Source organism: Notamacropus eugenii, chromosome 5, assembly GCF_028372415.1.
Source record: "Notamacropus eugenii isolate mMacEug1 chromosome 5, mMacEug1.pri_v2, whole genome shotgun sequence".
NCBI classification, from domain to species: domain Eukaryota; kingdom Metazoa; phylum Chordata; class Mammalia; order Diprotodontia; family Macropodidae; genus Notamacropus; species Notamacropus eugenii.
In genome coordinates this window covers 46,028,060-46,040,478 of record NC_092876.1, presented here as the reverse complement: position 1 = coordinate 46,040,478, position 12,419 = coordinate 46,028,060, and the positions used below count along the sequence as shown (strand labels likewise).

The following is a 12,419-nucleotide window of genomic DNA, read 5'->3' as shown; positions in this document are numbered from 1 at the left end:
AGCTCAGACAAATCATTTCAACCCTCTGGGCTTTTTCCCCCACATGTAATATGGTGAAGGTATAGGCAGCTAGGTAAGTTAGTAGATAGAGACCTGGACTTGGAATCAAGAAAACCTGTTTGTTTCCTGCCTTCAATACTTACTGGCTCTTGCATCCCCAGCAAGCCATTTCACCTCTCTTAGACTCAGTTTGCTCATCTGTAAAATGAAATAATAGTAGCACATACCTTCCAGGGCTGTTGTGAGAATCAAAAGAGTTTTAATATCTATGTTAAGTGTTTAGCAAATCTTAAAATGCTACAGTATTACCATTAATAATAATTATAATTCTATGGAATTGGACTGGAACGCTTCAGAGGTTCTTTCCAGTTCTTGATTCTCTATGTGACTTTCAGCAAGGTACTTCAGTCCCATGTTTATCCTCCAAAATGAGGGATGGGGTTGGACTATGACCTCTGAGGTCTTTTCCAAGTAATTGTAAAGCTATGATCCAGTGTCTTTGTCAACACTGTATTTATTCCCTTGCTATCCTGAATGATTTTCTGTGATAGGCTCTAGTTTGTCAATATCCTTCTTAAAATATGGATCCCTTAACTAAACTCAGTACTAGAGGTGGGGTCTGATGATATTGTAGGACTCATGTAAGGAAAGGGATCTGTCTCCATGTATACATGAAGGAGTAAGGGATGTCTTCAAAAAAGCCAGGTAGGCAACCTTCCAGGTGAAACCAGATGGAAGGTGACATGTCTACCTTCAGTGGGAAAGTAGAAAAAGTAGTGATCACCTCATATACCTCTCCTGACATGTGGCTTTTTGAGGGAGCTACAAACACACTCAAGTACCAGCAACTCAATGTTCTGTCTCACAGGACTTGGTCAAGAGGGTCCTAATCAGAATAAAAATCATAAATATAGCACTTGTCAAGTCCTGACATTTTCATAGCACTTTTAAGTTTGTTTTTTCCTCCATACCCATTATCTCAGCTGAGCCTACAACAGCCTTGGGAGGTAGGGACTCCAAGCAGAACTTGAGATTCAGAGAAATAGATGACTTACTCTTGGTCACCCAACTAGAAAGTGTCAGAGGCATGCTTCACATCCAGGCCTTTTGGGCTCCAAAGTCATGACTACCAATATGGCACCTGCATATTCTCAAGATATCTCCAAGGGGTCAAGTAGAAAGGACAATGATTTTGGAGTCAGAAGACTTGCACTTAAGTCCTAGACCTGGAATTTATATGAGCTTGGGCAAGATACTACCCTTTTGGGGCCTCAGTTTCCTTATTTGCAAAATGAAGGAGTTGAAGTCATGGGTCTCTGAGGTCATTCTCAGTTTCACATCCTATGATTTTGTCAGCCTTCCCAGCTCTAAATACTCTACTAGAAGGTTCCCATGTGGCTCTTGGCAGCACTTACAGAAGCAAAGGAGTAACTCTTGCCCTCTGGCCACACCAGCTCCCACACCCTTAGTTCTGCTTCCTAAATCTCTTCTATGTATGTATCCTATTAAAATATTTATCAGCAGTAGGGAGAGAGTGCGGCAGTGCCCTCCACTGAGAACAAGATGACTTTGAAACTTTATGTATCAAATAAACTCAGACTCATTTTCTATCCAGAACCCTTAGCCCCATGGCTTTGCTCACAAAGCATTAGAGCTGGAAGAGACCTTAGACATCATCTAGGCTGATGTCCCTCATACCCCATTTTAAAGATGAGAAAACTGAGGGTCAGGAAGGGTGAAGTGCTTTGCTCAAGGCCACAGAGCTAGTAGGGCAGAGACAGGAATGTAAGCTGTCTTTACACCAAATCCAGAGCTCTTTTCAGCATGCCATCTGTTATTTCAGGATTTTGATAGTCTGAGCCTGAGATACTGTAATGTCTAAGCATCAGTCCTTGGTCTGGGTGCCTGAAGGTGAAAGCCGCCAGAATCTTTGGCTCTCTTGCAAACTACTTGGTTCCCTAGAGGTCATCTTGCTCAGTCAACCAATCAATCAACCAACAAGCATTTATTATGTTCCTATTGTTTTCCAGGCATTATTTTAGGTTACGGGGAGACATAGGGACTGAAACAACACATTTCTGCCCTCAACAGATTTCTGTTCTACTGCTTAATGAACATTTTATGATTTAGATAGAATAAAAGCTCACTGAGAACAGAAGCTGCTTTTATTATGTCTTTGTACCCTCTGTACCTTGGCCAGTGGCTGGGACAACTTGAAAGTGCTGAAGAAATGCTTGTTCAGAAAAATCAAAACCTTCACAATGATCATTAAACCAATGATTTAGAGCTGGAGGGAGTCTTAAGGACCATCTATCTAATCTAGATCCTTCAAAAACTTACTTATAATGAATGTGAGACTCAAAGATGATTTAACACTCATCTCCCAGGGTTGTTGTGGGGATCAAACAACATAATGATTCTAAAGTGCTTAGCTTAGTACTTGGGACATAGCAGGTACCATATAAATGTTAGCTGCTGCTGCTAGTAGTAGTAGTAGTAGTAGTAGTAGTAGTAGTAGTAGTAGTAGTAGTAGTAGTAGTAGTAGTAGTAATGTTGGTAGTGGTGGTGGTGGTCCAAGGTCACATAAGTAGTAAGTTACAGAGGGCAGATTTCAACACATCTGGATTTTACCCTGACACCTTCTGCATAACTCCATGCTGAATTTAATTGAGTTGAATGGCCCAAGAAGAATGGCTGAATTTCTGACTCATGTGTCTTCGTGCCAATCAATTATCCCCCTGAAGCCCTCCGAGGATTCTTAAGAAATCTAGTCTGAATGTGAGAGGTGTATCACACCTCAGATATCATTGTGGTTACCAGGCTAATTTGTTTTTCATTTCTCCCCAAAATGAATTCTCATTTAGTAGGCAGCCTTTTCATAATCTAAGGTGTCAGAGACAAATACCTGCCCATTTTCATCATAGCCATCATCTCACAGCTATTTAGTATCCTAAAAATGAACCTGACCATGTGGTCATCGCTTATGGGCAGTAATTAGCCTCCTAACAAACAGCAGCATCTGACCCTCTCATTGTTTTGTCTAGGTGTTCGTGATACTGCTTTCTTTTGCAGAAGGAGAGTAGGTGGTTTTCCTCCTACTTATCTGGCCACTCCTTCTCCGTCTTCTTTGCTGGAACTTTATCTATGTCATACACACTCTCTATGAGTATCCCCCAAGAATCTGACTTGGGCTCATTTATATTTTTTCTCTATGCTATCTCCCTTGGGGAAGTTCATCACTTCCCATGGATTCAATTATTGTCCTGATGCATTTGATTCCCAGGTCTATTTATCCCTGCGCTAGCCTCTCTTTTGAGCTCCTGATCTCTATCACAAGTTGTTCTAAAAGACATTTCAAATCAGATGATTCCTAAGTATGTCAAACTCAGAAGGTCCACTAGCTCTTACCATCTGCCCTGGACTCCTGAATCTTACCATTCACCCAGCCTCAAGACCTTGAGGACTTCTAGATTTTTCCATCTACCCTGCAACTGAACTTTTTTTATATGTTGCCTCCCCCATTGGAGTGTGAGACTAAAAGCATCAAATTCCTTGATTTTACTTTTATCTCAGCACTTAGTACTGTGTTTGGAACACAGTAAGCCTTTCCTTCCTTCCTTCCTTTCTTCCTTCCTTCCTTCGTTCCTTCGTTCATTCGTTCATTCGTTCCTTCCTTCTTTCCTTCCTTCCTTCCTTCCTTCCTTCCTTCCTTCCTTCCTTCCTTTCTTCCTTCCTTCCTTCTTTCTTTCCTTCCTTGTTTCCTTCCTGCCCTCCTTCCTTTTCTTTCCTTCCCTCCTTCCTCTTTTCCTTTTTTCCTTCCATCCTTCTTTCTTTCTTGCCTTCCTTTCTTTTCCAAAACTAAATTCATCATCTTTCACTCCAAATTTACCCCTTTTCTAAAAGCCCCAATCCTCCCAGTCACCCAGACTCACAATCTTGATATCACATTCACCTCCTCACTCTTCCTCACCAATTATTTGCTAAATCTCATCATTCCTATCACCACATCTCTCTCCTCTACTTCCCACCATCTACACTCACACATCACCACCCTAGTTCAGATTTTTATCATCTCTTCTTCAAATCACAATATTCTCCAAATATTTCAACAGCCCCCTAAATGGTCTCTTTGCCCCAAGTCTCTCCCTACTCCAATCCATACTCTCTACACAGCTGCCAGTGATTTTCCTAAAGCACAGATTTGTGCTTTATGTCACTGCCCTGTTCAAAAAACTTCAATGACTCCCTATTGCCTCTAGGAGCAAATATAAAATCATTGGTTTAACATATAAAGCACTTGGCAATCTGCTCCCTTAGGATTATTCTGATATTCTTACATTTTGCTCCCTTCCATGTACTCTGTGGTCCATCCAGAATGGCTTCTCTATTTCTCCCAGAGGGTGCTGTCCCCCATGCCTGGAATGCTCTCCCTCCTCACTGGTGCCTCTTGGAATTTCTGGCTTCCTCTGAGAATCAGCTCAAATGCCATCTTCTGCAGGAAGTCTCTACCAGTTATCTTAGCCAGTGCCTTCTGCTCTAAGGTTACCTTGTGTTTGCTCAGCATATATCTTGTCTACAACTAGATAAGTATATATTATTTTTTTTCTATTAGAATGTGAGTTCCTTGAGGCCATAGCCTTTTCCTCCTTTTCCTTGTATCCTAAGGCTTGGTATATAGTCAGTGCTTAATAAATGCTTGTTGATTAATTAATTTCTGCCTCCCAAGTTCTGCACTAAAGAGGAAGTAAATGGGTCTATTCTTGTAGCTTCTATCTCCTAATCCACAGCTGCTAGGAATGAGTGGGCTGATTTGCGGAAAGAAGAGTGATGCTTGGGAAAAGTATATATACAAGTGTTGGGGTAGGGTTGGGGGATGCGAGTGGGGAAGTTACAAACCTTCCCCTACCACAACTGGTTAGAGAAAAAGAAAGGGACCTCATGCTAACTAACCAGAAGTTGTATCCTGTGATGCTGGCCTTTGGGAGGATTTTGCCTTCCAAGACAGCTGGTAGGGAACAAATCCAGAGAACTCTGAATCATGGAAGCAGGAGGAATTGGAACATCCAAACAGCAACAGAGGGGGTGTCCTGCTTCTCCTCCTTGCCCAGCCTGAGAAATGCAACCAGAAGGAAAAGACACATCCTGGAAAGCAATTTGGAATGGTGCCCCCAAAGTTACTAATCTGTGCATACCCTTTGACTTGGCCATACAAACCCTTCCTAACTTAACAACAACAATGATGGTGATAGCCCATACCCCAAAGGGATCAAAGGAAGAGGAAAAGGGACCATGTGTACAAAAATAGTTATAGTAGCTCTTTTTGTGGTGGAGGTACCCATAAATCATTAGATTGTGGTCTTCTTAAGGACAGGACTGTCTTGCATTTCTTGTATCCTCAAGACTTAGCACAATACCTGGCACATAGTGGGCATTTAATATATGTTTGTTGACTGACTGAAATGAGTGAACAAATTATAAATACAGGAAAATACATATGAATGTATTAAAATACTATTGTTCTAAGAAATGTTGAAGGGGATGGGTTAAGAAGAACCTGGGAAGACTTTATATGAACTGATGCAGAGTGAAGTGAGCAGTACCAGAAGAATAATTTATACAGTGACAACAATATTGTAAAGGAATACAAATTTGAATGACTTAGGAACTCTGATCAGTGTAATGACCAACCATAATTCCAGAGGACCAATTCTACCCACCTCCTGACAGAGAGGTGATGCATAACAAGACACACAATTTTTGGTATGGCTATTATGATAATCTGTTTTGTTTGATAATGCATATTTGCTATAACAATTTTTTTCCTTTTCTGTATATGTGTGGAGGAGGAGAGGATGGAGGGAGGAAAAAAATAAATGTTTGATAATCAAGAAAGAATGAAGGGGGAGTCAGAGTGAGGTGGGCTCAAGTGATGAGAGAGTTAAAGGTACTCATTCAGTATAGCTTGGATGCCACAACAATGCGAACCTACCTCAGGAAAGGGCAGCTAGGTGGTGCAGTGCATAGAGGACCAGTGCAGGAGTCAGGAGGACCTGAGTTCAAATCTCACCTCAGACACTTGACACTTGCTACCTATGTGACCTTGAGCAAGTCACTTAACCCCAACTGCTTCATCCTGGGTCATCTCCAGTCATCCTGAGGAATATCAGGTCACTGGATTCAGATGGCTCTGGAGGAGAAGTGAGGCTAGTGACCTGCACAGCCCTCCCTCCCTCAAAACAAAGTCAAGTGCAAGTCATGTCATTATTTCTCTGATGGCATGGTCTTCTTTGGGCAACGAAGGACGAACACACACCTCAGGAAAGCAAGTCTGATGGAATTAGAAACACAAGGAAGCCAGTGAAGTGAGGAGAGCCATTAAAAGCCACAAGAATTTGAGCAGCAGGAAGAAGGAATCATAATTTAACTGGAATAAGACGCAGGGCACTAGAAAGAGTGGGGTCTGGCAAGTAGAAGCTGGGGATTTGAGGAGGGAGTGAAAAGATGCTAAAAAGATGAGGGGGAAAGGAAATTGGGGGGCAATTGGAAGAGAAGGAGAAAATGCCAACAAGAAACCTAGAGTGTCTCTGACCAAGGTATAGAAGGAAATGGGAATCAAGCAAAGAAAAGTCAAATTTGAATTCAAGACAATGAGGGGAAAGGTTGGAGATAACAGACTCATGGCCAATGAGGGAAACCAGGACGAGAAAAAAGATGTGAAATTTCCAGCTAGAAGAAACTTGAAGGAGTTTTCTAGTCCAATCTTCTCATTTTAGTCAGGCTAAAATTGAGCCCAAGTTTGGTCAGAAGTCTATCATTCTTTCCACAATACCACATTCCATTAAAACTAATCTGTAAAGTAAGGAGATTGGCCTCGATGACCTCTATGGTCCCCTCCAGTTCTAGACCTATGAACCAAAATCCCATTATCTAATGAGTTGATGATCTCTGAGGTCCCTTCTAAGCTTGATAGGATCCTATGGCCCTCTGGAATTCAATTCAATTCAACAAGCACCTACCATGCACAAGGTGAGAGTCATCATGGTATAGTAGATAAAAGTCAATCAACATGCCAAGAAGACCCTAGATTCGATGCTAGCCCTGTCATCTTGTGGAAGTCATTTCCTTATCAGTGCTCTAGACAGTTCTTTGATTTCATATAGAGAAGGTGCCAACTTGCATTGGTACAGGGAGTTTCATTCCCTGAGAGTTCTCTATTCCAGCAAAATCAAAGGTCTAGTTTTTATCACAATGCTAGAGGCTAGAGAGACAAAGACCAAACCATGACAGTCATAGTATCATCGGATCATACATTTTGAGCTGGAAGGGGTCCAAGAGGTTATCAATTCCAACCCTATCAATTTACATATATGACCTAGAGAAATCACATGGTTTGCCCAAGACCATTCAGGTAGTGATGGACAGAGTTAAGATGTGCACTGAGTTCCTTTGATTGTAAAATCTAGCACTCTTCCTACCATACCATTTAGTCCCTACCCTCCAGTGGCTTACAATCTACTGGAGGGCTATGACATGCAAGGAGATAAGTAAACAAAAAGTGTGTGTATACATGTGTGTACAGGTATATACATATATGCACACATGTGTATATGTGTGCATGTGCATATCCATGCATATACATAAGTATATTCACATAAGTACATATATGTTACACATATATACATATATATGCATGTAAGCAGATAAGTAAACAAAAAACGTAGACATACACACATATACTTTTCATTAATTTATCCGCTTTGCATGTCATACCCCTCCAGTTGAAATCACTTTGAATTATAGGTATGCATGTGTGTGCATGTGTGTATGATAAATAGACAGATAAAGAGACAGTAATAAAAAGTGATTTCAAGAGGGAATGCTAATAACTGAGTGGTCGGGGGAGAAAGAGAATCTGAAAATGTCTCATGCAGGTGGCAAAACCTGAGTTGTGTTTTGAGAGAAGCTAGGGATTTGCTGAGGCAGAGATGAGAAGGGAGAGCTACAAGGAACAATCTCTGCAAGGGATCTAAGGCAGGAGACAAATGTTGTGTACAGGGAATAGGCCAATTTCTATGCAATGAAAAAGTGTGAAGGGAAGTTACTAAGCCTGGAAAAGCAGATGGGAGCATGTCATCTTGCCTTGTTAACACATACTTGAAATTGCTTTGTACTATTTTTCATTTATTTTGGGTATACTTCTATCTATACATGTCATATTTCCCCTAATAGAGTGTAAAACACCTCTTCAAAACCAATATAGTTCTGGGATTGGCAGAAACGTGGAATAGTGAGGACGGGATCTAGATGGAGATACAAACCCTCCATCTGCAGCATCAGAAAACAACAACAAATATAAAAACAAGCCCTTCCCAGACAAGCCAGAGACCAATATTTTCTTATGAATACATACACACACACAGAGCACCTTTCAGGTGGAAATCAGATGAGTAGTTAGAGAACCAGTTAATAAATACTATTGTAACTTCAAAGGGTAAAGGATTTTGGGCAACTGAGGATAGGGGTTACCCTAGGAGTTGGGGAAATGATACCTACCCATGATTCAGCTTGTCTTCGAACAGTTATAGACAAAATTAGCTAATGAACTTGTTGAACCACTGACAATTATGTTTGGGAACTCTGGCGGGAATTGAAAGCACCAGGGAGGATGGAAGCTTTGTGGGGTTTGGTGGAGGCAAGGGAACCTCTGTGATGGCTCTATCTGAGTGTCAGGGGCTGAGTTCTATCCCTGGGAATTCTGGAAATAGCTCAGCTCCGAAATCTGCTCCCCACTCCCCCCCGCCCCCCATCTCCCTAAGATGGGCTAAGTCTTGGATTTCACAATAGAATGGTTCTGGCTTGTGGGGAGTTATTCCAAAACACCTTTCCTGGGGCGATTCGGTTGTAACTCATTTCTCCTGTTTGATCTCTGAGTGCTAAAATAGCAGTGGTTGGCTGTCTGTCCATCTGTCCAGGTGCTGTCACGCTCCTCCCCCTGAAATTCCAGCTCAATAGAATTTTCTAAGGTGAAGAAATCATGTCTCTGGTGAATCAGCTCAGGGCAACTGTGAATTAACTAGGCAATCAACCATTTATTAATCACCTACTATGTGCCAGGAATAGTTCCAGGCATTAGAGATAGAAAACTAAAATAAAAGTAACTAACCCCTTCCCCTGATGAGTTTTCAATCTGTGGGGATTAGTGAGTGGGCTGAAATATGTACATATGGCTTGGTGAACAGGTTACAGACCTTAGAGTCAGGAAGATGGGTTCAAATCCTGCCTCAGACACTTAGTAGCTATAAGCAACACTGAGTACATCACTTAACTACTCTATGTCTAAGTTTTCTTATCTATGAAATGATATGGAACTTAACAGCTTCTAAGGTCCCTTCTAGCTCCAAATTTTTGCTACTGTACAAGTATATTGTATTCTGAAACAATGAGGGTGATGATAGCACCTATTTCATAGGATCAAATGAGATAACATATGTAAGCATTTTATAAAACTTAAGGTATTTTATTAATGCCAGCTGTTATGAATAGTTAATAAGAAAATACAAACTATATAGATAAAAATTAAATATACAAAGTAAAGATGAGGTAATTTAGTGGGGAAGACTTCATGGTTGGGAAGATCAGGGAAAGCCTTGGAAAGGAGGTAGTATATGAACTGAAAATGACTCCCCTCCAAAATACAACTCATATTTAGTTAAGTCAAAACAAAAAGAGGCCAGTGGTTCATGGATAGGGAGGTCTGAATAAAGTCATGAAGGTAGAGAGGGGAAGGTCAAGAGAATGAAGTGAAGGGTCAGGGTCTCAAAATGCAAAACAGACTCAAGGATGATCTTTTATAGAGAAACCAGTACAAGCGATGGAAACCTGAGGGCACACATAGATTATCTCAGTTGTCTGGCACACACACACAGAAATCTCTGTCAATGTTCCATTGAACATGGAGATGGAAGGAATCCAGCCAACTGACAAGAAGATATCAAGATGTTGCATTTGGGGACTATCCCTGTATCCCAAACAATCTAGGAAGCATACAGTCATACTGAAGGTCCTGCTCTCTATTCCAAACAGTACTGGATATTTATAGGCACAACAGGCACCATCCCATCCCTTTATCACACAAACAAGATATGCACAGACACTCCCAGGATTTAACCCTCAAACATGCTGAAATATGGACACATGCCCAGAGCCCAAACACCCTTCATAGGCAATCTAGGACATGTGCAGATGCCCAGGACACCACTTCCCATCTCAAACAATCTTGGCTATGTACAGATACTCTCAGGTCTCAAAGTAGCACAGTAGAGACTCCCCCAAATTTTCTCTCCATCCCAAACAATCTATAAACTTTACACACATGTCCCCAGGAAAGTTCTTCATTCTGAACTTTTTGAAATATGTATAGATATACCCAGAGCCAAATCCCACCCATCCCACAACCAATTTCAAACAATATTAGATAGGCAGACATATTTAGGACCCATTGCAACATTCCCAGAGGAAGATACTTAGATTCTCTTAGTGGCTAGCCCTCTGTCACCAACAATCTAGAACATAGTTAGATACACACAGGACCTATCTATCAATAGTCTATCCTCATCAATCTTGAAAAAATACAGACACAAATTGGGCCAAGCCCTTCATCCCAATTCCAACTGACGTACTCAAATCAAGAAGACCCCATAAGGGACACAATAGAGAAGATGAAGCCAAGACTTTAAAACTATAGAAACTGCCTTGCTCAAGTGACCATCTAATAGTGGATTCCTGTTGGAATTCTTCCCAGGTGGAGAATGAGGTTCAAAGGGGCAGTTGGTTCAAAAAGCCAGGATTTCTCCATCTGCTATGGAATTTCAATGACATGGGACATGTGGAGTCCCCTTTTCTCTTGGTGAACATATGCAAAGCACCAAATTGTGGGAAAATGTTTGAAGAGCCTCATTCTCTTCCAGGAATATTCATTGGGGAAACAGCAACCAAGTTAAGTTGGCCTCGATCCCACTAATGACACCTAGAGAAAATCAACTAAACCACACTTGAATCTTTCAAAGCCAATCAAAGCATCCTCATGTGACAACCTTCCACAAAGTTCCCCATCCATTTTATCTCTACAGGCTTCCTGAAGCCAGGTACCTTCCAAACCCCAGAGACAGAAGGAGAAACCCAGCCACCTACCTGAAGGAGCCAGTAGCACCTCCGGTGGAAGGTGGGGATGATGGAGGAATGAACATAACAGCCGTACAAGCACTAGGGGAGAGAGGGAAAAAAAGATCATTCAGTCAGATAAAGGGAGAATTGAAGAAATGAAGGAATTCACAAGACAGGGTGGTGAAACAGGCACACTAATACACTGTTGGTGGAACTGCAGGCTGGTACAAACATTTTGGAGAGAGATATGCAGTAAGAAAGACAAAACTGATCATACTTTTCAACCCAAAGATTCCAGAGTTTTTACTCTATCCCCAAAACATACATATATATATATTTTAAAAATAGACCTATCTGTACAAAATGTTCATAGCCGCTTGATTTCCAAAAGCAAGAAATTGGAAACAAACTGTACATTGAACAATTGGAGAATGGCTCAATAAATTGTGCTATGTTAATGTAATGGAATCTTATGGGGTTGTAAAAAACAAGAAATATGAAACGTACAAGAAAATACAGAAGGACATATATGAGGCAATGTAGAGTGAAATCAACACACCTGGAAATATATACACATTGAATAGAAATACATACTCATATACATATAGATATATATGTATATTTTAGAAGAAAGAAAAGAAAGGAAAGGAAAGGAAGGAAAACAGGGCAGAACGGGGTGGAATTTCAGATTGACCTGGATGAGGACAAAGTATAAAATCACTGTATTTGCCTAGATAATGTCTGTTAAATTTGGTGCATTCCTATTCATTGGAGGCCTCCAAGTATAGGCTGGGGTAAACACTTGTCTGCTTGCCTATCTTGTAGAAGAATTTCTCATTTGCTTTTCTTTGGACTATATGGCTACTGAGGTTCCTTCTAACTTGAGACCCTTGACTCTTTTTGGCCTTCCTTGTAAAAGGCCGAGGATTGGGGAAGCAGGAACTGAGGAACATTTCTTCCCCCTCTCCCACCATTTTACATGTTTATCTGATTGTGTTTTGGTTGGCAGTTTTCATGTTATTTAGGTATTTGAGAGAACACTGGATTTACAGTCAGAGAGACTGAGTTCTAATTCTATTTCAGCCAAGTGCTAGCTGTGTGACCTCAGGCAAGATACTAAATATCTCTGGGCCTCAGTTTTCTCATCTGAAAACAAAGATGCTAGACTAGATGTCCCCTAAGGTCGCTTCCAGCTCTAAAGCTATGAATTCTTTATAAATTACAAGACAGGGAGAGAAGTAGAACATACAATATGC

At 41.0% G+C, this 12,419-nt stretch overlaps 1 protein-coding gene across 1 annotated transcript in view; it reads right to left on the bottom strand.

The window, feature by feature from the left end:
• The window catches only part of LOC140504140 (calmodulin-binding transcription activator 1-like), a 1,000,289-nt gene that overhangs the window by 415,001 nt on the left and 572,869 nt on the right, over positions 1 to 12,419 (bottom strand). Inside the window, exon 4 of the mRNA XM_072608745.1 lies at positions 11,191 to 11,262. Coding sequence (XP_072464846.1) covers positions 11,191 to 11,262 — 72 coding nt within the window. The remainder of the gene's footprint in view (positions 1 to 11,190; positions 11,263 to 12,419) is intronic.